Source organism: Alternaria arborescens (genome assembly GCF_004154835.1).
Source record: "Alternaria arborescens strain FERA 675 chromosome Unknown contig_18, whole genome shotgun sequence".
NCBI classification, from domain to species: domain Eukaryota; kingdom Fungi; phylum Ascomycota; class Dothideomycetes; order Pleosporales; family Pleosporaceae; genus Alternaria; species Alternaria arborescens.
In genome coordinates, this window is record NW_021167873.1 from 184,125 (window position 1) to 211,337 (window position 27,213).

Sequence of the window (27,213 nt, forward strand, 5' to 3'; positions counted from 1 at the left end):
ACAACCAAAGTTCGCATACCTTAGTTTTCCATGTTCCGAAGAGAACTCCCAGGCGTTGGTGTTTTCGTGGCGATGCCGGGCCCCTCCTCAACATGACCCCTCACCACCACACCATCAGGTCAGATATGTTTGCCCCAAGTAATTCTCCGCAAATCCAGACACGCTTCGATGGCAGATCTCGCTGCCGATCCCTCCCGAATACTGAAACATATCCCCGCTCACCACCATGCCGAGTAATTGCAGCTTCCTCCTTCTCGAGCGAGCGAGTAGAGAAGCGCTTGTCACTGCGGCAACGCAGAAACGGTCGCCAACAATGTGACGGGTTTACCGCCACTATCCAGACTGCACCGCACTCCACTTTGTTATTTCTTACAACTGACCAACCAACCAAATGGCACATATTTCTTCCTTCCACACTCGGGCAAACAAGGACACAATCTTCCCGGTCCACCTTGCACGATGAACTAACAGAACTACGGCGACATCATGGCGAAAGCAAAATTATCCACCACATTAAACCTCTATTTCCCAGAACCTGAAACATACCAAGGCATCATAGTGGACATGTATCCATTTACAAGTGAACACATCCTCGCACAATCAAAGAAGCGGTCTGCAATAATGGTAAACTAGAAGAAGAAAAAAACGTGTACCAACACCAGCGGTCAAACTTCATAGCTAGCGGGCCGCTCCCGGCAATCAATCGGTGTCCTTTGCTCCGCTCACATTACCCTACCGACCAAGCTACCCTATTCCCCCACTTTCCCTACACCACTCACACGTGCACACAGCCCACCCACAAAATCCGACATCTAGACCCTGGATTCTACGTACGCTTATCCACATAACTCGTGTAACACACCGGACGGTAGATCCTGATCCTACCGTAATGCCTTCTACATGCATACGGTATCTGTCACACGAGACCATGCGCGGTAGGTGCGGGTAGGGCTTCGCGCGGGTGTCAAAAAAACCAGGGGACAAGGGCGATAGGGACCAGGCATGCTTGTATAGTGACAGCGATCACAATAGCTAGTAAGGGGATCGTTTGCGCAGACTGGGCTTAGTGTTGTAGAGATGCAGAGATGATGTGGGCTTTTCTCACGTGCAGATGCGAGTATGACTGGAATGGTGAGGTGGATACTGGGTCTTGGTGGGGGAGGGGGATGTGTGCGGTGAACGGTGGGAGATTTGACAATGGGAACGCGATATGCGTGCGTATGTTCAGGTGGATACGTGTGCTGAGGGGACTTGACAGTAAGCGATTGGTTGGAAGGAGGTGTTGTTCGCTTGTATGTTGTAGATTGACCGTAAGCCTGGTGATTACTGTTTGCGTATGAAAGTGGTGTAGATGATAGCAATGAATAGTCATGGTTTTGGGTTGCTATTTTGCACCAGGAAGCATGAATGGTGGTAGAGCAGTGTGATCTTTGTTCTTTATTTTGTGTTTTGGCTGTACGGTTGGAGCCGCGATTTTCTTGACTATCATCACATTTCTTAGAGTAGACTTCTACAAAACAGCACTTTTTTCCAATTGATGAACTGGTGCTTCAATGCTGTAAATTGAAGTTAGTATCGACTCGTTCACGTAGATGAGGTTCGCATGATTGCACTTACATCGACATCATCCCAACCACGACCCTTTACGTTTGCCAACTCGTCCATCGACATGACATGACCGGTTGTGACTGCAAGTCCCATGTTAGCAATGCACAAGGGTATGAGAGTATATAAAAACTTACAGTAACCAGCTTGGATCTTGGCATCGATCTCAACGCGGCTATCCGCCGGAATCATGTCATCAGGAATAGGCACGCGCTCATGGATTGGAATACCTTGCTCAACAATAGCATCGTGCTTCATGTTGGACATGCTGAGCATTCTGTCAATCTTGGTGATACCAAGCCAGTGCAGGATATCGGGCATCAGAGCCTGGAAACGCATGTCTTTGACACCCGCGATGTTCTCAGTGCGTTTGAAGTACTCGCTGGCACGATCCTCGCCTCGCTTCCTGGCATTGTAGACGAGATATTTAGTGACCTCTCCAAGAGCACGACCCTCCTTGCGGAAGTAGATGACGACACCGCTACCACCCTTCTGGGCCTCCTTGACTGCTTCTTCAATACCGAAAGTGAGGTAAGGACGGCATGTGCAGATGTCAGATCCGAATACGTCACTTCCGTTGCATTCGTCGTGGATGCGGAGAGCGAGCTTTGCGCTGGGATCGGACATCTTTGCTGGGTCACCGAAGATGTAGACAGTCATACCGCCAATGGGAGGAAGGAAGAGCTTGATGTCGTGACGGGTGATGAGCTCAGGATAAGAGCCACCAGTCTCTTCGAAAAGTGTCCGGCGAAGAGTTCCCTCATCTTTTGGGTCCATTAGTCAGGGTAGAAAAGACTCCGCGATGATACGACTTACCAATATTGAAGCGCTCAGCAACACCAGGCAAGTACCATACAGGCTCAACTGCAACCTTGGTGACGGCAACTTCACCTGTCTCGTTTATGCAAATCTTACCGTCGGGAACAAGCCTGCCTTTTCGTACGCTCTCCTCAAGTTCTGGCACCTTCATGTGCGCTCTGGTAATGGCAATCGTAGGTCTGATCTCCACATCATCCTTGTCCATGGTCTCCTTGTACAGCCATGGTGCAAGATGTCCATATGGATCCATGGCCACGATCTTCTTTGGATCACTCCATTGCGGGAAAGGACCGATCTTTGCAGCAGGCTCGGTGTTAGTGAAGTCTGGCTTGTGAGTGATGTCGAGGTTCTTGCTTGCTACGGCCAGAGCATTGTAGATGGAGTACGAGCCACCGTGAGCACCGATAGCTGAGATACGTTAGCGATAAGCCAATTTCTAACGCATTTCTTCTTTACATACCGTTGCGTCTTCGGATAGTGTTCGCATGTCTTGAAACAACGACAGGGCCACGAACAGCAGGGTCCTTGGCACCCCATTGCATGGGCAACGGGTCGACACCAGCTTGACCAGGATATGAAGTCAAGATGATCTTTGAAATCTTGGATACACTCGTGCGACGTGGTTGAGCATCAGCATCTGAAGGTGGCTGCTCATACTGCTCGCTAACAGCTTCTACGGACTTGGACTCTTCTGGTTCGACACCATTGGCCTTCTCACCGTCTAGCTTTCCACTAGCAGCTGCATCTGCTGCCTCATCCTTGATTTGCTTGATGCCTGCCAGCATGTTCACACGGCCGTTGATTTTGTCAACTGAAGCTGCCAGTACGGAGTTCTCCGATCGAAGGGCCTTGAGCCCTTCGAGGATCTCCTTAAGGACAACATCGCTGGTAGTGCTTTCAGAAGACATGTTTGCTATAGTTAATCTTGATACAAAGCAGTGCAAGCTCTCGGGTCTTGAGGGAAATAGCAATTGTGATTGCCAGGTTCGTGTCGGGACGTGAAACAAAGACCGGTGAGTGCCGATGGTGGGACAAACACACGATGATGTGGACGTAGGTAGCAAGGAGAGGCACAAATGCAACTTTGAACAGATATCAAAGGGGACCAGGAAGATCCAGAGAAGAGAGGAGAAGAAAGGAAGAGAAAGAGCAATGTGGTCAGATATTAGGAGCTCGCCGGCGGTGCCAGCACCACAGGACAGCTGACTATACACGTGCATGAGGCTCGGAGAGAGCGCTGATAGGAGCGGGGACGCTTATCGGCTATCGACGTATGCGGCAGCTGCAAGGGAAGCGACAGGGATCTTGGCGGTCGGAACCACGCGAGACTCGAGACGCATTCACCCCAAACTCGCGATTTCGCGTCACTGCACACGACCAGAGCGCGACAGTCATCGAATCCGCGCCTCGATATCCACACCGCAGTCGCTAGATAATAGCCACGTATTCACACACCTTCTACATTCGGCGACTCGAGAGACGACGAGAAAATGGCATGTCTTCTCCGGCTTCACCTATCGCATTCGCAAACTAATGGCAATGACAGGGCAAGCGCAAATCCTCCAGCAAGCCTCAAGGCCCCAAGAAGGCACGCCATACCCCATGTCTCTAGAGGTTTCGCTGACTAACAACCTTGCAGAAGGAGAAACTCCCAACCACGTTCCAATGCCTCTTCTGCAACCACGAAAAGTCCGTCAGCGTCTCCATCGAAAAGAAGTCAGGTGTCGGCAACCTGCAGTGCAAGGTCTGCGGCCAGACTTTCCAGACAAACATCAACTACCTCAGTGCGCCCGTCGACGTGTATGCCGACTGGATTGATGCCTGTGACGCGGTTGCGAAGCAGGCAGCCAAGGGCAATGTCGATACCGCGCGGAGTACGAATCGCATGGGCAGAATGCCGACGGCACACAACCAAGAAGATGATGATGGCGACGGCGGCTTCATCGAACACGACGAGCCTGATGCCGAGGGTGAGTACGCAGACTAAGTCGCCTGTCGGCAGGAGCGAAGGAGCAGCAGGACACGAAGGCTTAGGGCCTTGTATAACACATGGGAACATGGGAAGGGGCCACGGCTTGCACGGCGTTTAGGATACCAAAAAGATCCACAGATTCACAATGGCGTTTCATTATCGTCAGCATCAGGCTGAGACGTGTTCACGGTTAGCTGAGCAAGATCTATAGAAATTTGTAATGAAGCTTGCACATCAGAGGCTCCCAAATTGCTCGAAATCATGCATCTTCGTCTTAACAGCCTTATGCTACCATGCTCAAGCAAAACCGAGCCGCTCTACGCCCAACAAATGCGCTTGATGAATCGGACATGTTGTTGACTACTCTTACATTGTGTAGAATCGGTCGCCAAAGTCGCCCAGCCCAGGGACGATATAGCTAGACGTCTTGTTAGCAACGGATACTCAGATTGGGTAAGGGCAGCTTACTTCTTCTCGTCCAAACCCGCATCAACAAATGCGGTAACTACCCTCACCTTGGGAAACTTATCCGCAAGGTTCTGCGCGCCTTCTGGACTGGCAATGAGGTTGAGGAATAGGATGTGCTCCTCTGGTACGCCCCGCGACTTGAGCACATCAATAGCCATAAGTGCTGAACCACCAGTGGCCAGCATGGGATCCAGCAACAAGACCCACCTATCGCTGATGTCTTCGGGTAGCTTGTCGTAGTACAGTTTCGGCTTGCTGGTCTCCTCATCCCTCTGGATCAAGATCTTTCCAATGCGTACACTTCTACAGCAGTCCCTCAATCCTTGCTCCATGGACTCTCCCGCACGCATGATCGAGACACCACAGATCTTGCCTTCGAACTTGACACCAGAGTAGGTGCGGCCTACAGGGGTAGTGATCTCCTGCGACTCTGTTGGCAGGTGGTTGAGGCCTTCCTCCACAAGCAGACGGATAATGCGGTTGCTGTAGAAGATAAAGTCTGCGCGGCCAGTGTTGCGATCTCGTATCATGCTTTGATCTTGTTAGTCAATTACCCTTTTATGGTAGTGACCATGGTTTATGGGGCTCTTACGTGAGCAATGCTATCAACTGAGGGGACTGGGGTAGAATATGGACATTCTTCTGTTTGAGAGGAGTTGAGACGGTAGCTGTTGGCTTCAGGGCCGCGGGACGATATTCAGGTCCCAAGCATTCTGAGGGAGGTTGAGAGTCGGAAGACATGTTTGAGGTAAGAAGCTGATTACAGTCAGCTGGTCATTCATTCGAATTTTTGCCATGTTCAAATCTAAAGACATGTCACAAATCCATGGACAGGGTTTGCACGGAAGTTGCCATGAGAACTGATGTGTGCTGAAAAGGGCTCACCTGAGGTTGAATATGGGACTAAAGATTTGTGGTGTTGGAAGGTAATTTGATATTGGTGGGGTAGCGAGAATGGGGTCGGTTCAAGAGTAAAACCAAACGATAGAGGGGACTTTTATTAACAGATATGACCTCTAGATAAGAGACAAGAAAGAGGAGCTGAAGCGTAGGTGGAGTAACAGTCTAGGCTCGTGACCGTCGGCGAAGTCCTTCACTCTGTTTGGGAAGGAGGAACCCTTGCCCCGCTGTTTAGCGTGCCTTGCGTTCGGGTCCCTGCTTCGATCACCAGCCACCATGCAAACCTCCGCTTTGAGCGTTTGACCGTGATGGTGATGATGTCGTTGCAATGAGGTGATGTTTGCGGTGAATTAACGCGTCGGCTCGTGCAATGTGAGCGTGAATAGTGATTGCCGAGACATCACCCACGGTTCACCCAGGTACTGCTACCTGCGAGATGCGCGTCTAAGTCACCTTGTGCAGCGTCGCCACAACACATCTTCTCACAAACATGGCCACGACCATGTTCGCCAATTTCACCTCTAACGACCGTCGCAAGAGGGTTTATGGCAAAGCGTCGCGTCACTCCGCCCTCCCGCCACCTCTACCCGATTCCAACGACGATGCGCCTCCATCGCCAGAGCGGCCGCAGAAACATACGGCAGCCTCAAACCGCTCGCTGAACAAAGCTGGAAGCGAATTGAATGGTGGATCTGGTTCCGAAATTGCGCGCGCAAAGACCGACGGACTCGACATCTTCGACGTGCCCTCTGAAGACGAATTCTTGTCGCGTCCGAAGCCTACGAAGAAAATAATACCGAAGCGTCGCATACCCGAAGTGGACTTAGAAGCTACAGCTTCCTCCAAAGATGATTCTCTCAAAGAATCCAAGAAGCCAGCGAGAGCCGCACAGCCGTTGCGCAAGCCCGATGACGCAAAGCCTATCGCTGTGAAGAGGAAGAAGCTTACTACGCCCGCGCATATTCCAAAGCCCGTACAATCGTCGCTGCCTTCATCCTCCAATCCGGCCGTTCCTCGAACAATACGCGAAAAAACGCCTAAGCTCGTACAAGCACCGAAACAGACCACACAAGACCACAAGTTATCACACAGGCCGGTGGTCAAGGCGAAAGCACCTTCCGAGGCAGCGACGGTTGCGTCATCACAGGTCAAGGTTCAGAAGACTGCAAGGACAGCACCGGCACTACCCGCGAAGAAAGCGTTAGGGAAGGCGCCAGCCAAACCAGTGGACGATCTGGCCGTATTCGACGTTCCAATGTCGGACGAAGAGGCACCACCAACAGTCAAAAAGATCTCACGCCAAGCTCAATCGAGAGGACCAAAAGAGGCTGCCAAAAAGTTCAAAACAACTTCTGAAGCATCTCACAAGGATACGGTCGAGTCTGACGATTCCAATGCCTCCAAAAAACGCAAGCGCCAAGGGTCCGCTTCTTCCACTGCCACCGTAAATCGACCAATATTGCACCAGAAGCCTGAACAGTCGGTGCCTCAGCGGAGTCGGAAGTACCAAAAGAACGAAGATGGCGCTTCACCGGGACATGGGTCATCGAACCGGCCCATCACAAGCTCGACTCAGAAAGTGCAGCCACCGGCGCCAACAATCAACAAACCGACAAAGACAAGGCAGCGTACTGTACCTGTGTTAGCGTCGCGAACGATTACCAAGGGTCAATCCTCTCCGGCTATGCTCAACGGCATGATTCCCGGCCGCCAACCATCGAAGCCATCTCCTGTTAAGGAAGTCTTTGAAGTTGCCGAGTTAGAAGATGAGACTATGTATGACATACCAGATCCTTTGACTACGCCTGTTCGTCAGTCGAAAGCCTCCATGCCAGGCTCGATAACACCGCGACAAAAGGACCTTTTTGGTGGTTTGCTAAGCGACTCCTCATCCTCGACTACGCCCATGCCAAACTTCTCCAATTTACAGTTGACGGATCGCAAGCCAAGATCACTCATCGGCAGCTTAGCTAGGTCAAAATCTGATGTCACACATAGTGCTAAGGCTCGTAAGACTAGACTCATCGACACCCTCAAACCATCAGAGCCCAGCTCAGATGGCGATGAAGAAGGTAGCAGCCAGGTTGGAGACGACTCGGAAGTAAGCTCAAATCATTCTTGGACTGCGGGGAAACCTTTGCAAAATTCCGGAGAAGCCCATCTCTCAAGTACGCATCCCGACAACATGGACGTGGACAATCAGGGCAAGCTTGACTCTCAGACATCACAAAACACATCTGGATTTGGTGTGCGCCCAAAACTTACTTACGCCATGGCACGGTCATATCTGAGGGAAGACAACCCGGAAGATGATTTACTTATATCGATGGATTTGGACGACGGCTTTGGGTCGCAGTCCCAAAGGGAGACTAGATCTGTATCTGAGAGTGACGCAGAGAACAGCCAAGCACAGGCTCAGCAGGCTCAGCAGGTGCATGAGCTTAGGACTCGGGGCCGCAACGCGGTCCTCCATCATGAAGCGGAGATGATGATTGAAGAGACGTCCGCCACCACCAGTAAAAACATACGACGGAGTGCCATGATTGATCTATGCACCAAGATGGCGGACGAGAAGTTTTGCGATCAGCTTCTCGACTCAGCTCTTGCCCACCAGTTCTTCCAGAACATCTCTGTCAGCTGCGAGATCGTCTTCGACTTTGTCGCTGCTGTCGCAACTGTCTTCGTCTTGCGTACCAACCCTGCCTATTCTGTCCTGGGCCAGCTCTATGAGACTGGGAGTCTCGCCAACCTAATCAAACTTGCTGGAAACGGTGCAGACATCAAGGAGATTGCAAAAGATCGGAAGACAAACCTGTCAAAGATCGCGAAAGAGTCGGTCTTTTCATTTCGCGCCTTGGTCCAGCAATCCTATATCTGGTCGCCCACAGTAACAGAGAAGGTATCACCACAGCTAGTGGCGTTGAAAGCCATTGAGTTGCTCATTATTGGGCTGCGGAAGGCTGGCAACGCCGATATGCTTCTCAACCAAACAATGATATCTCAGATTGTTGAGATTGCTTCAGCTTCGAACAATCGGTCGGAGTCGAACAATGCAGCGCCAGAAGACGATGCGACACTGGAGATGGTACTTTCGATACTGGAGTCGACCTCAGCTACGAGACAAATACAAGCTACTTGGTCAACTGGTGTGCTTCAACAGATTGCGAAGTTCATGCCTAGGTTCTTTCAGCCTGATGCTGCAGCATCGACCATGCTTGCCGTTAAGCTCTGCATGAATCTGACCAACAATAAACCAAAAGCATGCCAGCCATTTTCAACGAAGGCCTTTGTCCAGCCACTCATGCAATCCATTGTTGAAAAGTTTCGTTCAATCAACACAGATTTGGCACTAGAGGAGCGAACAGAGATCTTGGATAGTTTGATTTTGAGTTTGGGTGCCGCCATCAATCTTGCAGAGTTGAGTGATCAGATGAGGCTGAACGTCGCTGATGAGACTGACACATTGGTCGAAATCTTCCTGGACGGACTGAAGCGTGCTTCTCAAGTATGTTCTTTTTACACGGTGATGGTTCAGCGATGCTAACTACTTCACAGGCTGCTTCTGTGGAAGAATCTCGCTCTGGTGTGGCCACCGGGTATCTTGGTGTCCTTATTGGTAACCTGAGTCTCAACGAAATCATAAGGACAAAAGTCCGGATGCTGCTACCGAACAAGCAACTCGATACGCTGGTTGATAGCATCAAAGACTTTGTTCGTGTGCATCAGCACGTTGATCAGAAGGAAGACTTTGATGGAGCAGAGGGTCAAGAGGCCTTGCAAACCTATACCGCGCGCCTCATGCTCGTCGTGGAAAAGCTGCAGAATGCGGGTGTTTGATAATCTTGCGGATTGATGGAAGCTTGACTTTAGGGTGCAAGCTTGGGCATTGGTTCAACATTGACCCATGTACCCAATCTCTACTTGAATTATTCTCAGAGTGTTTGCTATCAGGCAAAGACTTGTGCCCTCCGTCATGGCGGGCTTCTTACTGGTTTGATCTCTGGCGACTATGGCATGATACCCTGAATTACGATATGCAGTCATCACTGGGAACGATTCACTTGTATTGTCTTGAAGATCACGATACCCTAGCACTTTGGAAGAAAAGATGGATAGTACGGTCGTGCATTGAGGCTTTGTAGGCTTAGGAAGTTCCGGCAGCGATTGCATTAACGGTATACGAAATGACACTAATCGAGATAAATATCGTCTATCCGTCACTGTTTTACGCTCGTATCCCATCGCGTAGGCAGTAAAGGCTAAATGAAGGCTTGTAACCACGCACGCACCACGTTCGTAAGGCTGCACCCGTCCCAGAAAGCCGGTTGAAGTGACGCAACTGGCGGTAAGTGGAGGGTCTTTGCCGTCGGGACAATTTACGAGATTTCTTCTATAGAAGTTCCATGCAGCGGCTGTGTAATATCCGGCGCAAGCAACTTTTTTCCACTTTGGCAGAAACCCGCATGTGATTGTTCCGCCTTGAGTCAAGAACGCCCGACATCATTTCGGTTAAGTTATATTCTCGGGGCGTCGGGAAGGGCAGCAAGAGTTTCTGACATTTCGGACGTTCTTGTCGCTTTCGGTGGTTGTTGGTGAATTGTTTTGTATGCGGGTGGTGTGCTAGACAGCTTCGCGCTAAACTCGAGACGATTGGCAGTACGTAAAGCAATGCTTCGAGAAGCTCTGGATTCGCCGGCTTCCATGTGCACTGTTCGGGCTGGATGGCTAGAACTCGGGAACCCAATACCACTCGTTCGGTGCCATGCCCAAAGCGATATATCATAGTTGCCCAACTTTGATATGCAGGTGCTATATCGAGAGATGAGCCGGCAGACATGACGGCATCAACACGCGGTCGGGGACTTTTTTTTCTTCCTGAGCCGCGTCCACTCTCTACCTACGACTCTTGCCGAAGCCAGCATCTCGATCTTCTTAACAGCAGCTACAGCGCTTGGGCCAGTGACCCAGCTTGTTCGTCCCACACGCGCATCCATCACCTGCAGCTAGACGGCGTCATTCCGGGCTGGGAGCTAGCTCGTACAGGCAATTGGCAGGTCCGGACGACCAAACGCAACCTAGGCAGCTACGTCTCAGCGGTCAACTGAGACAACCAAACTTCAAACCTGGCGAGTCGTTCAGCTTCCTCACGACCTCCTACCAAACCCAGCAACAGCAACAGCAAGAAAATGGCACCCCCACCAAAGCAGAGAAAGGTGGCCATCGTTGGCAGCAGAGCCGTCGGTATGTGATTGTTGAGTGCAGCTTGCGCAAGCTTGCCTTCACATGCAAGTAGCAGCAAACAACATGCTGACCCAACAATCGACAGGCAAGTCGAGTATGACGGTGCAATTTGTCGATGGGCACTTTGTCGACAGCTACTACCCGACTATCGAGAATACTTTTAGCAAGATGATCAAGTACAAGAACCAGGACTATGCGACTGAGATTATCGATACGGCTGGTCAGGTACATGAGGTTTTCTTTTCCCCCGCGTCGCGAAGCAACGCCCAGGTCCACGCCCCACCTTCGCCATGCTTCACGCGCGTCCCCCAGCTGTGCACGCCTCGCTGTATGCCTCAACTCGACGGTTGAGGCTCTTTTGAGGAACCCGCTGACTCGGGTATTGCTCTCCAGGATGAATACAGTATACTCAACTCGAAGCACTTTATTGGCATTCATGGCTACATGATTGTCTACTCGGTCGCTTCCAAGCAGAGCTTCGAGATGGCGCGCATCATTCGCGATAAGATCTTGAATCACCTGGTAAGTAGACATGTGACTCTCTCAGCGCCACTGCCTAACCAAGATTCCTACTAGGCTGTCGAGTGGGTTCCTCTCGTTATTGTAGGCAACAAGTCTGATCTGCGCCCCGAACAACGCCAAGTTACGCCCGAAGATGGTCGCGCCCTCGCTGCAGAGTTCAAATGTGCCTGGACCGAAGCCAGCGCGCGCTACAACGAGAACGTACAAAAGGCCTTCGAACTCATAATTGCCGAGGTGGAGCGGTCTCAGAATCCTGGTGAGCCCGCTGGCGGCAGCAAGTGTACGGTCATGTAATTGCAAGATTCTTGACTGATATGAGTGCTTCTACCAAGGCGTCAGCGTGGACAAGTACCCAGCCCTCCAGCAGGAGCGCAAGGACAAGGAGAAGAAGCGGTGGAGCAGCTCACACTTCTTGAAGCATCCATTTGATCATTTGATCAATATGCTTAAGAAGACGTCCACGGGTGAATAAGAGAAGGGGTACTTTCATCTGGTTTGGTGTAGATGGCATAGACAGTGGCTGGTTTTTTTGCGAACGACATCTCATTAACGGGTTGTGGTTCTCGCCTATCCATGCGGAAGGCATTAGTATGTACTGGCGTAATGGTGTAAGCGGCGGTGTAACGGCGTCATATCTGGTATTCTGGGGTTCGATTACGATGTTTCACGGCTGTAGTACTACGTATCACGTTATGTTACTTTCAACAATAGACGACATACGTTGGTGTACGACTTGTTGGTGTGTACATGACCGCTCGTAGACATATTTGTGTAGACCCTGCATTCTCGACTGGCAAAAGCTGCTCCACATTGGTTTGCCTGGCTTGGATGCACCGACCACCACCCACCATCCTACCCACAGACCTTGATTAGGAAGCTCTGAAGCTTTGACGGAAAAGCCACTGATTTCAACGGCAATTGTGTGCAGTCTGTGCAGCCTACTGTATTTGGTAGTTTGCGCTTTGATGCTCCCAAATGCTGCAGTACGTGTTTTGGCTCTTCTCAGTCTTCACGAAGTTGAGATTCAGTGCCATACCATCTCAAATATATAGATCTACCTGGAACTCTCGTCCCCACATTACTTACCTTTCCTACCCAAAGAGGCAAGTTTGCAGTACATCTGTCGAGTGCAGTACTTCCAATTCCCGTGCAGCCTGGCCAAAGTGGTAAGCGCCAAGCCCTGTCCCTTTTCGATCTAGTGCGGGCCTCTCAATCTAATCCCTGTCGGTGTTTGAGTGCGGTGCGGGACACTGATGAGTCCCGCGTTTTGAACATCTTCTCGACACGAGACTACACGACCACACGCGATCAATTCTGCCCAGCCTATACTCGCTGAGAAACAGTGAAGATGCTCGATATGTATGTTGCTTTTTATTTTACAGGCAAAGAGTGTTGGTTGCTTGGACGCGCGCTAGAATTTGGGTTGGAGGGGCTGGACTTGGAAGTGGTAGACATGGAGGGCGCAGAGCGAGATCAGGGGAGGTGGCATGGTAAAAAAGAATAATGGCTGACATGTGTGTCTATACAGAAACGACTTCATCAAGGAGCGCGGTGGCGACCCAGAAGTAAGTGTTCCTCAACTCCGTCTCTCGCGACCTTCAATCTTGTGTACATGTTAATCCTACGAACAGAAAATCCGCGAGTCCCAGAGGAAGCGATGCGCCCCCGTAGAAATCGTCGACGAGATCATCGCCGACTTTGAAGACCACCGTCGCACACAATACGATGCCACTCAGTTCGGCTCCAAGATAAACGCGGTCCAGAAGAACATTGGTGCTAAGAAGAAGGCCAAGGAAGACGCTTCAGAGTTACTCGAGGAGAAGAAGAAACTGGAGGCTGAGAAGAAGGAGAAGGAGACCGAGGCTGCGGAGAAATTGGCGAAGCTGCACGCAAAGGCGAAGACGGTCGGAAACTACGTGTACAAGGACGTCCCAGTTAGTGATAACGAGGACAACAACGCGGTTCAGAAGACGTGGGCCCCCGAAGGAAGGAAGGCCGAGTTCAAGCAAGATGGCATCCCACACCACGGCGTACTTGCGCGGTTGAATGGATATGACCCGGAGAGGGGTACCAAAATTGTTGGTCACAGAGGATACTGTCTGACTGGATACGGTGTCTTCCTTAACCAAGCGCTGATCAATTACGGCCTGGAATTTCTGGTATGTATGCAGAGAGCCAAGTTCTGAGGAGCACTGTACTGACTCGATAATCCCATAGTTCAGCAAAGGATTCACACCCAACCAACCGCCCTTCTTCATGCTCCGCGATCAGATGGCCAAGACAGCGCAACTTTCTGACTTCGACGAGGAGCTTTACAAGGTCACCGAGAGCAAAGACAAGCCTGAGACCGACAAGTACCTTATTGCCACTTCAGAACAACCCATCTCCGCGCTTCACTCAGAGGAGTGGCTACACGACAAAGAGCTACCCATCAAGTACGCCGGTTACTCAACAAACTTCCGAAAAGAAGCCGGTTCGCACGGCAAAGACGCTTGGGGAATCTTCCGGATACACCAGTTCGAAAAGGTTGAGCAATTCCTCCTCACAAACCCTGAGAAGTCATGGGAAGCATTCGACGAGATGCTGGCCAACTCGGAAGAGTTCTACCAGAGTCTGGGTCTGCCTTACCAGGTCGTTGCTATTGTCTCGGGTGCATTGAACAATGCTGCGAGCATGAAGCGCGATCTAGAGGCTTGGTTCCCTGTCACTGGTGGTGGAGAGTACAAGGAACTTGTCTCCATTTCCAACTGCACTGACTACCAGACTCGCGAGCTGGAGATTAGACATGGAATTAAGAAGTTGAACGCTACCCGTAAAGAGTACGTTCACGCACTCAACGGCACTCGTAAGTTCATTTCTGTTGCTCTAGCCTTCCCATGGTTTGGATGGGAATTCATGAAAGCTAACACATTTCTGTACTTAGTTTGCGCAACCGAACGAACACTCTGCTGTATCCTCGAGAACTACCAGACACCTGAAGGCTTCGTTGTCCCCGAGGTCTTGAGGAAGTACATCCCTGGTCAGCCTGACTTCTTGCCCTATGTCAAGGAGTGGAGGGCACCCAAGGAGCTCCCTGACCGGACAAAGTAGGCGTCCGTCGTGTCAGGTTTGGAGTGCGAGGATGGACATGCAAAGAGGATATCACTGAGATAGTTGTAAAAGGAGAAACTAGATTTACACTGGGCTATGATCCTGGTGGACTAGGGTGTTGATTCACGAGCGATGAATATGGAAGTGAGCTTTTTCATGCGGTTATGCAGTCCGAAGTTGTGTAATCGTGATCTGCACGTTGCTTAATGGCTGCATCTCAATAAGAGACCTCACCGAACCCCTTCCTCCTCAATCAACCTGTTCTCCCAACTCCCCAACCATCTCCACCCCCTACAAACCTGATCCAATTCCCTCAATGCCGCATTCACCTCCCCTTGCCCATCCTCCGTCTTCCTCCCTTTGAATTCCACAAAGAAGACATAATGCCAGTTTCTCACGCCACTCGGTCGTGTATTTATACTCGTCAGGTTGATTCCATGAGACGAGAAGACTGTGAGACAATTTGCCAGCGCACCCGGGTTGGAGTGCTCAATCGTAAACGTGATGAGAGATTTCCAATTATCTCTGTTCGAACTCGTCTTGGCAGTTGAACTGGTTGATGTCGTCTTGTCGTCCTTTTTGCGAATGACGAAGAACCTTGTACTATTCCCCTTCTCGTCGTTGATCTCTTTGGCCAACACGTTCAGGCCAAACAGCTCCGCAGCGATGAAACTAGACAACGCAGCAGACTCGCCACTCTTGTCTTTACTCGCAATTTCTGCTGCTTTACTCGTAGAACTCACGTCGTGTCGTTCAGCCGTCTTGAGGTAACGCGTGAGGAAATTTTTACACTGACCCCAGGCCTGGGGGTGTGAGTAGAGTTTTTTGATGTTGGAGTAATCCGGGGTAGTAGTGGGGTTCGATGAGTAACCCAACAAACAGTGTTTGACATGCACATAAGCTTCGCCGCAGACGAGGATATCGGGATATTTGTTGTTGAGGTCGGCGAAGAGGTCGAGGGTAAAGACTACACTACCATTGCTGCTGTTTTCAAAGGGTACGACGCCCCGGTATGCGGTCCCGGATTGGACGGCCGAGAAGACGTCTTCGATTGTAATTTCAGGTGTGAGGGAAACTTGGTTCGTTGATGGGGGGAAGGCGTCTAGGGCTGCCTGCGAAGCTGTTAGATGTATATGGTGTGCGCGGTGTGCGTTGAGTGATTGATTTCATTTTACGGAAGAAAGGAACAAATTATGATCTTGTTTTGGAGGGAAATGTCGGGTGTAGACATCGCTCATAGTACGGTGATGAAGATGCGGCGAGTCATGCCTGCATGGGAACACAGAATAGTGACGGGAAATCTTAATTATGGCTTTTGTAAGTCTGTAGAGAAACTCACCTGGTGTGTATAGCTGCCCTCCGGACCTAAGAATGCCACGGTTGGCTTCTGTTCTTCTGCCATGTCTAGTCGTCGCTTTTGGAATGTTGAAGGTAACTCAATAAACGAATTAATTGAACGAATAGTTCATTAAATCTCGGAATGACGTCGGAACCCGGTATCGGCGCTATACTAGCAAAAGCAAAGGCTAACTTGCAACTTGTACACCATGGGGCGTGTTACGCCCTACTGTAAGTATCGAGGCTCTGGAGCCTGTGCATGTGGCGAATCATGTGCACAATACAAAGCATCGAACGTATCTTCATAGTAATCAAGTGATTTATAAAACAATTTTTCATTCAGCTGGAGTTGAGCGAGCGACGAGCTGACGCATTTCTGAGCGAACAATCTGCCTATCCTTCTTCCGTCAAGGACTACTTTTCAAGAGGTTCGCAATCGACAATTGACGATAGCCATCCTTCGGGATCCCTATGCTTTCTAGTCCTTATTATAGCTAAGATAGAGCTTTTCGGACCGAGGTTTGGAGAGGTCAAGCCTGTATGAGGCTGCTGCCTCTCCGTGCAAGCGAGAGCGGGTCGTGGTAAGAATGGTGTTGGTCGACCTTGACAAAATTAGTGAAAGTTGTTGTTGCTGGAAATATCCTACGTACATTGCAAACCCTCCGTAGGCACTCCCATCTTACAATCTGGAAAGGCGAAGCGTCTTTGCTTCGACTGCTCCGGCCTTGATCTTGGACACGTCATTTTGACTTATCACGCGGGTAGCGGACGTTCCGTCACTCGAAAGGAGTGGGGACGCTACCTCGCAGTCAGCGAGGGCGCACAACCGTCAATCATCGTAGAATTCGTCTTCATCGTCGTCGAAGTCGGCGAGTTGCTCGAAGTTGAGGGCGTAGCGGAGGATGGCGCCGATGCCACCAAAGCCCTTGACGAACTGGTTACCCTCGGAAGAACGGTCGGAAACAAATTCAAGGTTGGCACCAAAGTCGCGGTACTTCTCGGCGAGCCACTCAAGCATGGAGCCTTGGTCGATGACTTCCATCTCCTGACCGGTTTCCTTGTCCATGAAGATGCTTCGGTCTTCTTCTTGCAACTTGGTAGTGTGAAGAATGATCTCAGAACCCTCGGAGCTCTTGAGGACCCAACGGGTAATCTCCAAGTTCTCGAAGACGATCAAAGTCTCGGCAGCACCAGCCTCCAGAGCCTTGAGGGTGTCGTCGATACCGTAACAGACCTTGCCAGAGTCCTTGGAGATGTGGTCGAAGTACTCGTTGATGAGCTTCTTCTCCTGGATGAACTTGACATTGCTGAGAGTCTCACCAGCCAACTCTATAGCCTGGTTGAAACCGTTCTCGCCTCCATAAGATACGTCGACGACCTTGATGACCTTGGACTGAAGACGGTTGTCGAAAAGATCGGACTGGTTGAGATCGTTCTTGAAATCGGCGGAACCAGCGAGAATGATACCAGCTACGTTGACCTTGTCGGCGGTGATGAAGTTTTGTACCGCCAGTTCAGCGACCTTGCGGACGTAGTTGTGGCGCTTTTCTTCACGCAGACGAGCGAAACGCAGAGCGGATTGACCACCACGGCCGTGCTTCTTGGGAAGATCGACGGAGAACCTACACCTGTTAGTTTCGTGCATGCCGAGGCATCTTGGTCGCACTTACTTGTGGACAATCTCACGGGTGTTTCCTGACAGAGTGCCGAAGAGCGCACCGTTTCCGTCCATGATGATGAAACCGAACTTCTGGTCCGACTCGAGCAGCTCGCTCAATGCCTCGGTGTGAAATTTGTTGTCGCAAAGGTATAGCGACGTGTTGATGGGCTTGAAGGGTTCGAAGTCGATGTTGATCTTGCGCTCCTTGCCTTCAGCGGTGATGATTTCGCCACAGTAGACGACAAGGCCATTGGGTGGGACCTTGGAGTAGAGCTTGAGACGCTGCTGGGTGGAGGTAATAGCCGACAGGACGGAAAGACGGTTGACGCGCGACTTGATGTTGGAGGCAGTACCCTGGGAAAATTAGTTCTGGCCATGGCACAGCTGCGGGTGGAAAACGCACAAATTCTTCAGCCAACATCTTCGCAGCGCGGGAAACCTGATCCTTGGGCGCTACATGTGGTCAGTCGGAGGCGCGTCGGCAGGTGAGCAGGCGTCACGTACGGATGATGAGCGAAATCATGGAGGTTCCATTTCCACGAGCGGCTTCAAGACGCTTGATCAGCTTCTTGACCTTCCAGATCTCAATGTTCTTTTCAGCCTCATTGGGCTGCTCGTTCTGCCCGGGCGCCATGGTCGCGGCGGTGATGTCGAGAGTTGAGAGTTTGGTGTTGGTGGGGTCGAGAGATTTTCTTGTTCAGCGAGGGGCAAGAACAAGCGACGTAGCTGCCGACTGGCGGCGGGAGGAGGGTGGAGAGCGTGCTATGCGGCGGCCTTTACTGCTGCGCGCCTCCGCTTTTCGATGATGCTTGAGTGAAGAGACGACCAACCGGGCTGATGTGGATTTATTTGTTGATGACTGTGCAGCACTCCTCAGGCAGCACACTCGCCATGGCGCGCGAACAGGAGGCTGACACAGGCTCGCTTGCAGGGCCACTAAGCGGGCAACGGGCATGAAGCAGCTGCAATGGCCCGTTATCAGACTCGTGCCTTGGGTAGCTCCCCGGCTATGGGCAGCTATGACGGCAGACCTGCGGGGCCGCATGATATCCTCGTGATAGCCATCTTGCGCTTCTCCGTCTTTCTATGGGAGAAGTGCCATGCTCGGCGCTTCTTTATATAATCAGGACGGTCATGGATAGCGGCTATCATCCGCAATCCACAAGGCGCAATCTCGTCCCGACGATAACCAGCTTTCGACTCAAGTAGCTCCCGCCTCCCTGCAGGGTTTGAATCAACGGATTTTATACTTCCCATCACCTGTCCTGCTGCACATGCACATGCACCTTTTGGTCGTGCCTTCTCTGTCTGCCGTGACTGTCACTACTCACCATGGATAACAGAGGGAAGCAGCCATCCGCCTGGGATGCTTACGAGTCGGGGAACCGCCCATCCATGGATTCAGACACAGAGAGCCACATACAATGGGACGAGCTCTCGAGACGACCGAGCGGGGAGAGCAATGCCGGCACGGGCAGGTGGACCGGCACAGTTGGCGAACTGCGCAGGCGGAGGTGAGCTCATGGCGCGTTTCGCGAGTGAACGACGACTAACAAAAACAACCTCAGGTCTTCAGTAGGACAGCAATTCAGCGCATTGGGCGAAGTCGGAGGCGTCAACAGCATCAACAACTTTGCGCGATCGTGGCAGCGTGCAGCAGGCTTCTTTGAGATCACCCCCGTGCGACCCTCGTTCCGTCTCGAAGACGAAGACGGCGACGACACCGAAGAGTCCGACTTCACACGCAGCGGGCTTCCGACGCCAGTACCAGACCAACGGTCGGCCCTGCGACAGGCGCTGCAAGAAGGAGGACGCCGTGCATCCGATAATGCCATAACGGACGAGGAGAATGGCGCCACGGAGCGGACCCAGCTGTTGCCCAACACCGTCGAGCAGCGCTTGAGAGGAAGAGGGTCGAGCATATTCCAGATTGAGCCTTCGCTATCCTCACCTTTTGGGGCCAGCTACGGCACGGGATACGGCAGTCTGAGTTCGCGCGTCAACGAGTCGTCCATGCGCCATGCTGGCCGACTCTTCACAGAGCAGCAAATGAAGGGCGTTGCAGAGCCAGAACAAGAACGAGAGCCACTGCTGGTCAAGCAAGTCGAAGAAGACGGACATATCATCAACGTAGTCGTCGGTCAATCTACCCTGCCACAGACGATATTCAACTCGGTCAACGTCTTGGTCGGTGTTGGACTGCTTACCTTGCCACTTGCGCTGAAGTACTCTGGATGGCTGATAGGCATGCTTTTCCTGGCGTGGTCCGCCGTAGTCACTGGTTATACTGCAAAGCTGCTTGCCAAATGTCTCGATGTTGATGGTTCACTCATCACCTTCGCTGACCTTGCATATGTCTCCTTTGGAACCAAAGCACGAGTGGCTACTAGTATTCTTTTCTCCCTAGAGCTACTTGCAGCATGCGTTGCATTAGTCGTGCTTTTCGCCGACAGCATGGATGCTCTCATTCCCGGTTGGGACGTTTTCCAGTGGAAGATCGTCTGTGGGTTGATCTTGATACCACTGAGCTTCTTGCCCCTGCGCTTCTTGTCCTTCACATCCATCTTAGGTGTCATGTCTTGCTTCGGAAGTAAGTCAACCACTGCACGCATACATCCACATCAGCTAATGCAGAATAGTCACACTCGCTATCTGGATCGATGGCCTTGCAAAGCCCGACGCTCCCGGCTCAATCCGTCAACCCATGACACAGTACCTGTTCCCTGACAACTGGCTTACCGTACCGCTCTCTATCGGCCTGCTCATGTCTCCCTGGGGTGGCCACTCTGTCTTCCCAAACATCTACCGTGACATGCGACACCCATACAAGTACAGGAAGGCAGTCAACGTAACCTATATTTTCACCTACCTCATCGATGTCGGTATGGCCTGCGCAGGTATCCTCATGTTTGGAGACGGTGTGAGGGAGGAAGTCACGAGCAACATCTTTCTTACCCCTGGATTTCCACCAGGCATATCGGTCTTTATCGCCATCTGTATCGCCATCATTCCATTAACCAAGATCCCACTCAACGCAAGACCTATCGTCAGCACGCTGGAGGTTCTCTTCGGTCTGGATACGCGCTCTCTCGCCATGTCCTCGTCCATTGATGGCATGAGTGGCCTTACACGAGGAGCGCTGAAGATCACCCTACGCATTGTCACCATCCTTGTATTCGTTATCATCGCCATCGTTTTCCCTTCGTTCGATCGCATCATGACCCTTCTCGGCAGTGTCGCCTGCTTCAGCATTTGTATCATCCTCCCGTTGGCGTTCCACTTGAAGTTGTTTGGAAAAGAGATATCGAGCGGAGAGAAGACGATGAACTGGGTGTTGATTGTCGTCAGCACTCTCATGGCCATTGTCAGTACTGTTTTTGCATGCCTCCCCAAGGAAATGATTGGGGCTTAGAAACGAAGATGTGGAGATCATGACAATGTTGGATGAAAAAAAAGGTTGTCTAATAGTTTGTTTTCAATTTGCAAAGGGGTTGATATCCCCGGATGTAATAAGCATGGCGTTCTTGTTTGCATTTGGTAGGCTGTTTCAGCACCAGCTACTCACACTACAATGTATATCATTCAGTGAGTCCGAGTCCTCCAGAGTCTTGTAGTGAAGTCAACCCTGGCTCAAGCTAAATCGTGCCTCGTATTCCTCTTTCACTCGCGGCTGCACTGACTTTTGCTTGCGATCTTGCTTGTACTAACTCATCTAGATCACCTACCGTAATCCTATCCACGGCTGAACTGACCCACCCAGACCATACACCCATTACATGTCGTCTGCAGTGAGATCCCTGCTGTTGTTCGCAACATCCGCATTAGCCTTTGCCGTCGAGAACACCCTTTCCAGCTCTACTACCAGCGCTGGACGCCACCCTACTTTCGCCAACAACAATCATTTCAATGGCACAGTCAAGACTACCGATGACAACCCATGGACACTGTCTGTTGCCCGAGGCGCAAAGCTCCTTCAAGGTATGAAAGCCAGCGACGCTGAAGCCGCTGCTCTCTACAACCTAGGCGCCAGCGCAGAGAGCGCATTCGATGGCGACCTCATAAACAAGCTACGTGAGTGGGGTTACAACGATGCCACGGATGCCCTCGCCAAACAAGCAGACCTCGAATGCAATTTTGACAGCTCGAATGGACACATGCTGAAGAAGGCCTTCAGCGACCTTGCCATCTCGACCAAGCCCAAGAGTTAGGGTGGCCCAAACCAATGTTTCCTAATTGAGCATTACGACAGCCCAGCTGTGAAGAAAGGCGATGACGGCAAGATGCCTCTTAGAGTCGATCAACGATACGACGTCTGCGACAAGGAATATCGCGTCACCGGCGCTGAGCACACAATCGGTGTCAATGCAGAAGCGGGCGTCGTGTACGCTATCAATCTCTCTTCTGCCGCTAAAGCTGCTCGTCGTCTTTGGAAACGCGCTGCTCTTATGGATGAACTCCCCGCTATACACAGCGTCTCGGATATCGCATGGGCCTTTTGGAACCGTGTGCACAGTGACGTGGAGAGCTTACAGAATATCAGATATCTATTCGTTACGATGATAATCAACAAAGAGACGAATCAACACATTGCACGTGCGTTGGGCACGCTGAATCCACCGAAAGAGGATGTGGAAGTTTGGCCGGGACATGATTTCGACATGGAGACGGATGCGGGGAAAGCCTTGCTGGGAAGCCCTGTTGGACGATGGGCTGGGTACTTTCTGATGCAACACAAGAGGCAGTTGGGTGGTAGCAAATGGATCTCCAAGGTTAGAGTGTTCAAGTCTGAGAAGGAGGGTAGTTGGCCATACTTCTTATTCTATGTTGACATTCCCCCCGCACCCGGGGTAATGGTGGACAAATCAAGGGTAACCGGTTCGTACGATCGGCCAAGAATAGTACGAAGAAGTGAGGACGGCAGCCATGTTGTTCGAGAGCATGTTATGAGGATGAAGATACCAAAGTCAAGAAGTTGAGCTTCCGCCAAACATCTTGCGTGACTCTCATTTCACCCCCGCGCATTCAAGTGAACAAATAAATGGTCTCAAGGTTTTTGCAATAATTCTCAAAATAACCAAATTGTACCCAGAAGACAATCGTGTTGCGGAAAACGACTCAGCTGACTAACCAGACTAAATCGGTCCCTCCGCCTGAGAACCTCCGATGCGCAAAGCTTCGAGTACGTCAATCCAGTAAAAACTACAGCCACCGCGCAAGCCGTCACGACGTCCACCTTCACACACTACACACCCTTACGGCACACGCCAAAAGAGCCTCGCGATTCAATTCTCCACAAAAACATAATGGATTCTCTAGGCGGCGGCATCGCCAATGCGGACCTGAGCAAGCTGTCCGATCGCGACAAGCAGGAACTCCAGCAATTCGCCATGAACGAGGGACAGAAGGCTAGGATTCAATCTTGTATGTTCTGGTTCCTCTTCCTCTTCACATCACATCACCCTGGGGTTACCTTTGGTTTCCATCCTGTCTCGCAGCCCAGGGTTGCCTTTTCTCTTCTACACCCACTTTCCAGATCAAGCGCGCGCGCCATGTAACAATTAGCTAACCTGTTGCGTGATCGATATAGCCATACACTCCTTGACCGACACATGTTTCCGCAAGTGCATCCCCGCGGGGACCGTTAAGAACGGAAAATTGGATAAATACGAGGAACCATGTATGAGACAATGTGTGGACCGGTTCTTGGATGCGAACATGGTTGTGCTGCGGGAGTTGGAGAGGTTGAGGGGATAGAGGAAGACAGACCATATCACGGGAAGGGAAGTCAATGGGAAGAGGGATATGCATATGATCGCTCGGAACAAAGGTGACGAGGAAGGGTGTATGATAACGAGGCGACTTATGATCTGTACAACACTGTATGACGGGAGATATCGTTTGCATAGCGTTGCAAGTATGGAGATAACATGCATGACGAATACACATACCAAACGTAACATGGTCTCTATAGAATGTGCAATTCAACGACCAGCAAAAGCTTGCATTTCAAACCAAATCACAACGCACCACACAAGCCTCACAAAGCATCACAGGTCAAAAGTAGCGGTATAGTTAAGGACCAAGTCCAACTTGGCGTCATGTGGAAATCTGATTCATTCGAGTCACCGTGACTACGTTTATCCCATGAACGCCCGCCATGCATATCACATCGCTTTTCAATTGCCGGGTATAACCAGACCCCATCATAACCATGCCTTCCCTTTTTACAGAGACCACCTCTTTAAACGATGGCGAGCTTGGTAGCCGCAATGTCGAGAGCGTCGACATCGGCGGTGAGGCGGCAGAAAGCCTTCTTTGAGCCGTCGGGGCGGATCAGGGTGTTGATCTTGACGCAGCTGACGTCGTACTGCTTCTTGAGGGCGGCGGCGATTTGACGCTTGTTGGCCTTGACGTTGCAGATGAAGACGAGGGTGTTGTTCTCCTCAATCTTCTTCATGGCGGACTCGGTGTTGAGAGGGTGGATGAGAACCTTCTCAGCGTCCATGCGGGGGGCATGGGGGACCGACTTGCGAGGGTACTTGCCGGCGCGGGACAGCTCGAGGGTCTTGGGGCTGCGCATGTGTTAGCAGGCAAAAATTTGTTGTAGTGGGATCGGGCATACCGGTGGAAGCTGGTGTTCTTCCTGATCGCGCGCTTCTTGTTCGCATACGACTGTCATCTCGTTAATTGTGCCCATCACACGAGAAGTACAGCCCGTCAGAGGTATGTTTCTGACACGACTCAAGAGGATCAAGGGAGGCTTACGCCACGGAGAGCGGCCTTAGCAGCAGCATTGGCCTGCTTGCCAGTCTTGGTAGGGGCTGCGATTGATGTTAGCCATGAGCGCAAAATGAGGGTAGCTAATCGAGGCGCATCCGCAAAGTTCCCCTTCCGACAGGCTGCTGCCACGGTCTGGTGCCACTTTACGACATGTACGGTCCTCCTCGATTTCGCGGTTGTGATGTTTGCGTAGACATACTCTTGGATACGGCCTTGGGTCCCATTTTGGCGGTTTAGTTGGTCCTGGTGTTAGTGTCGAGAGTCGCAGTCGAAAAGTCGTGGTTTTTGCTCCAGGCGAAAGTTGTCTGTGGGAAGAAAGCACGCTAACGCACTAGCGCCAAATCCTTGCATCTGAACTCTCGGCGCCTCCCAACCATTACTTTACCTTGGCCATGTGACTGCAACACCAAAACAGTCATGGCCGTCAAAAAGCGCCAAAAGACTCTGTCGCATGGCCGACCACCCATCAGTAAACCGAAAGAGCGGATGACCTCTGAGCGTTCCAGGACTATCATCCGCACTCATCACCGACTGCAGAAGGAACATGCGGCAGCTTTAAAAAGAGGAGATTTGAAGTTAGCAGAAGAGACTGCACGAGCTATCGAGCGGAACGGAGGAATAAAGACTTATCAGGCTGCAAGCAAGCAAGGCCAGGCGAAGGACAGGGGAGGCGACTCCAGCAAGTTGTTAGTTGAATGGCTGCAGCAATCCAAGGTCTTGGATCCGAAAGCACGAGATCGGCGCAGTACTGGCAATGCCAAACTCAGATGTCTCGAGGTTGGAGCTTTGTCCACCAAAAATGAGATCTCCAAGTACTCAAGCGCCATCGACATGACCAGGATCGATTTGAACAGCCAAGGTCCAGGTATCGAAAAACAAGATTTCATGGAGCGACCAATTCCTACGTGTGATGACGAGCGCTTCGATATCATTTCCCTATCATTGGTGCTCAACTACGTACCGGATGCTGTTGGTCGAGGGGAAATGTTGAAACGCATCACAGAGTTCTTCAGAAAGAGCAGTGTGCCAACGGAAACCTCAGAATCATTCTTCCCAGCATTGTTCTTCGTCCTACCGCTACCATGTGTCGACAACTCGCGTTATCTTGATGAACAGCTACTCTTGCGAATTATGGGCGATTTGGGTTTCACGATGAAGATGAGCAAGAACACTTCCAAGTTGTGTTACTACCTGTTCACCCTAACGAACGAGCCGAGAGTCACAAAGGTCGAGAAGAAGAAGATTAAAGACGGGCCAGGAATGAACAATTTCTGCATTATTGTGGAATGAATTTCCGGACGGCAATAACAACAACGGAATGAAATTGGGCATATTTAGCGGTCGTCTAGAGATGAGTTATGAGTACATTACAGCAAGCTCTCAAGAAGGATCAGTATACTCTCGAGCGCAAGATATCTGCCGGACTATTTGTGGTCGACCAGACGAGAATTGGAGACAAGCGTTGAAACATACGATCAAGATCGTTAGTGAAGGAACTGAGCTGCATGAAGTGCTGAGGAGGGATCCAAGAGCTGGAGAGACGTCCCTGGTATCGTCCCGTGCTTTGCGAAGGGATATAATGCCAAAACAAAAGCTCGTCATAGCCACTAGCGATTTCTTGTAAGCTGGCATTCCGATTGGAGCTTTCTTACGGCGCAGATGACGCATTTGGACACATTGACCTACAGGTTGTCATCCCGGCGAACGGGCTACATGACAGCGGATTGATCCCAGGATGACGGGCATTCCAGCGACGACATTGCGGCTCCCATGGAGATCCTTACATCCGTTCCGTCGTTGGGTGGATACTGCGGCTCTGACTAGTGGTCTACAAATGAGGTTTGGCGAGGAAAGTAACGATCTGAAAGTTGGAATCATACTTGAGAGTCTCGTCGCTCACAATTTCACGGGTATCTACCGAATCGACAATATCCACCGGACCATCACCGGACCACTCTCGGTATCTTTGTGTAATAGACAGGTTCTAGATTTTGAATTAGGGACCATGTGTATTACCCCACCGAAGAAGACCCGAAGTGCCACAAAACGTTTTCTTGAAACGCCTCCAGGGCTTCGTTGCCGAGACAGTAGCGCATGTCCAAACAACATCACCACAGCATGCACTTTCATCAGCGCACCATCGTGCGACTGTGTAAAGTCGTAGAACGTCGCTTTCAGTGTTTGACATGCCAACTCGGTTCTCGGCAGCGCGCCTCAAATTCGCTCGTTGTGTTGCCGCCTTCTCATTTCGTTCATGTTTGATCTCCATTTAGCGCATCCTTCGTCTTAGCACCTCATCACCCACGATCCCTTCAACCCATCATACCAAGCATTACACAAGCTTTTTCTGAAACGCACTCAGACCTGCTCAACCCCAAACGCCGGTCTATCAACGGACGCATATCACTGGGGTAAGACCGGCAACAGGCGAGATGCGCGCAGGCTCGAGACCGGCTCTTCTCTGCAGTGTTCGGTGGGTCCAGACACCGGAGTTGAACTTGAGATGAGCTTGTTGCCATTCCTCCCGGGCGCAAATTTCCACATGTCGGCTTCCTGCGTGGCGCTGCGTTAGGTTAGTAAAGTAAAATGAGATGTCAGCGTCATTTGAGGGCTTTATCTAGTCGGGCGGGTACGCCCTTTGGTAGTGTTTCAAGCCTCTAAAAACTCTCCTCACGAAGTCGAACTTCAATCACTTCAGTCACTCTTTCTTCGCAAGCCGCTGAGCTGCTGCCATTCATTCCTAAAAGTCGTTGATACGATCTTCCACACTCATTTCCAACAAGCCGTCACTGCATATCCACCTTCCATCGTCTAATCA

The 27,213-nt window shown here is 51.1% G+C and overlaps 13 protein-coding genes across 13 annotated transcripts; 8 read left to right on the forward strand and 5 right to left on the reverse strand.

The window, feature by feature from the left end:
- Nucleotides 1-1,550: 1,550 nt before the first annotated feature.
- Nucleotides 1,551-3,332, reverse strand: AA0111_g7738 (Uracil-regulated protein 1; the record flags this gene model as incomplete). The annotated part of the gene is made up of 5 exons (XM_028654108.1): nt 1,551-1,556; nt 1,618-1,688; nt 1,743-2,369; nt 2,422-2,832; nt 2,885-3,332. 5 exons carry the CDS (start codon nt 3,330-3,332, stop codon nt 1,551-1,553), a joined length of 1,563 nt encoding a protein of 520 aa, XP_028504559.1.
- Nucleotides 3,333-3,914: 582 nt separating this feature from the next.
- Nucleotides 3,915-4,411, forward strand: AA0111_g7739 (hypothetical protein; the record flags this gene model as incomplete). Its single annotated transcript, XM_028654109.1, has 3 exons — nt 3,915-3,917; nt 3,971-4,012; nt 4,064-4,411. The coding sequence occupies 3 exons, from the start codon at nt 3,915-3,917 to the stop codon at nt 4,409-4,411; spliced, it is 393 nt and encodes a 130-aa protein (XP_028504558.1).
- A 351-nt stretch (nt 4,412-4,762) lies between these two features.
- Nucleotides 4,763-5,605, reverse strand: AA0111_g7740 (hypothetical protein; the record flags this gene model as incomplete). Its single annotated transcript, XM_028654111.1, has 3 exons — nt 4,763-4,814; nt 4,865-5,395; nt 5,457-5,605. 3 exons carry the CDS (start codon nt 5,603-5,605, stop codon nt 4,763-4,765), a joined length of 732 nt encoding a protein of 243 aa, XP_028504690.1.
- Nucleotides 5,606-6,266: 661 nt separating this feature from the next.
- On the forward strand, nt 6,267-9,601 carry AA0111_g7741 (hypothetical protein; the record flags this gene model as incomplete). The annotated part of the gene is made up of 2 exons (XM_028654112.1): nt 6,267-9,269; nt 9,320-9,601. The coding sequence occupies 2 exons, from the start codon at nt 6,267-6,269 to the stop codon at nt 9,599-9,601; spliced, it is 3,285 nt and encodes a 1,094-aa protein (XP_028504691.1).
- Nucleotides 9,602-10,950: 1,349 nt separating this feature from the next.
- Nucleotides 10,951-11,999, forward strand: AA0111_g7742 (hypothetical protein; the record flags this gene model as incomplete). The annotated part of the gene is made up of 5 exons (XM_028654113.1): nt 10,951-11,005; nt 11,091-11,230; nt 11,399-11,527; nt 11,582-11,807; nt 11,860-11,999. 5 exons carry the CDS (start codon nt 10,951-10,953, stop codon nt 11,997-11,999), a joined length of 690 nt encoding a protein of 229 aa, XP_028504692.1.
- Nucleotides 12,000-12,875: 876 nt separating this feature from the next.
- AA0111_g7743 (Serine--tRNA ligase, cytoplasmic) lies at nt 12,876-14,617 on the forward strand (the record flags this gene model as incomplete). Its single annotated transcript, XM_028654114.1, has 5 exons — nt 12,876-12,886; nt 13,056-13,092; nt 13,159-13,686; nt 13,745-14,372; nt 14,451-14,617. The coding sequence occupies 5 exons, from the start codon at nt 12,876-12,878 to the stop codon at nt 14,615-14,617; spliced, it is 1,371 nt and encodes a 456-aa protein (XP_028504709.1).
- A 230-nt stretch (nt 14,618-14,847) lies between these two features.
- Nucleotides 14,848-16,019, reverse strand: AA0111_g7744 (hypothetical protein; the record flags this gene model as incomplete). The annotated part of the gene is made up of 2 exons (XM_028654115.1): nt 14,848-15,729; nt 15,957-16,019. 2 exons carry the CDS (start codon nt 16,017-16,019, stop codon nt 14,848-14,850), a joined length of 945 nt encoding a protein of 314 aa, XP_028504693.1.
- Nucleotides 16,020-16,784: 765 nt separating this feature from the next.
- On the reverse strand, nt 16,785-18,249 carry AA0111_g7745 (Eukaryotic peptide chain release factor subunit 1; the record flags this gene model as incomplete). Its single annotated transcript, XM_028654116.1, has 4 exons — nt 16,785-17,577; nt 17,626-17,969; nt 18,019-18,068; nt 18,120-18,249. 4 exons carry the CDS (start codon nt 18,247-18,249, stop codon nt 16,785-16,787), a joined length of 1,317 nt encoding a protein of 438 aa, XP_028504694.1.
- Nucleotides 18,250-18,947: 698 nt separating this feature from the next.
- Nucleotides 18,948-21,027, forward strand: AA0111_g7746 (Vacuolar amino acid transporter 1; the record flags this gene model as incomplete). The annotated part of the gene is made up of 3 exons (XM_028654117.1): nt 18,948-19,129; nt 19,184-20,205; nt 20,255-21,027. 3 exons carry the CDS (start codon nt 18,948-18,950, stop codon nt 21,025-21,027), a joined length of 1,977 nt encoding a protein of 658 aa, XP_028504695.1.
- A 159-nt stretch (nt 21,028-21,186) lies between these two features.
- On the forward strand, nt 21,187-21,823 carry AA0111_g7747 (hypothetical protein; the record flags this gene model as incomplete). Its single annotated transcript, XM_028654118.1, has 2 exons — nt 21,187-21,200; nt 21,376-21,823. 2 exons carry the CDS (start codon nt 21,187-21,189, stop codon nt 21,821-21,823), a joined length of 462 nt encoding a protein of 153 aa, XP_028504710.1.
- Nucleotides 21,824-21,895: 72 nt separating this feature from the next.
- AA0111_g7748 (hypothetical protein) lies at nt 21,896-23,170 on the forward strand (the record flags this gene model as incomplete). The annotated part of the gene is made up of 2 exons (XM_028654119.1): nt 21,896-22,494; nt 22,747-23,170. 2 exons carry the CDS (start codon nt 21,896-21,898, stop codon nt 23,168-23,170), a joined length of 1,023 nt encoding a protein of 340 aa, XP_028504705.1.
- A 686-nt stretch (nt 23,171-23,856) lies between these two features.
- AA0111_g7749 (hypothetical protein) lies at nt 23,857-24,619 on the reverse strand (the record flags this gene model as incomplete). The annotated part of the gene is made up of 4 exons (XM_028654120.1): nt 23,857-24,187; nt 24,238-24,287; nt 24,381-24,436; nt 24,595-24,619. 4 exons carry the CDS (start codon nt 24,617-24,619, stop codon nt 23,857-23,859), a joined length of 462 nt encoding a protein of 153 aa, XP_028504706.1.
- A 193-nt stretch (nt 24,620-24,812) lies between these two features.
- Nucleotides 24,813-25,685, forward strand: AA0111_g7750 (hypothetical protein; the record flags this gene model as incomplete). The annotated part of the gene is made up of 1 exon (XM_028654122.1): nt 24,813-25,685. One exon carries the CDS (start codon nt 24,813-24,815, stop codon nt 25,683-25,685), a length of 873 nt encoding a protein of 290 aa, XP_028504602.1.
- Nucleotides 25,686-27,213: the final 1,528 nt, after the last annotated feature.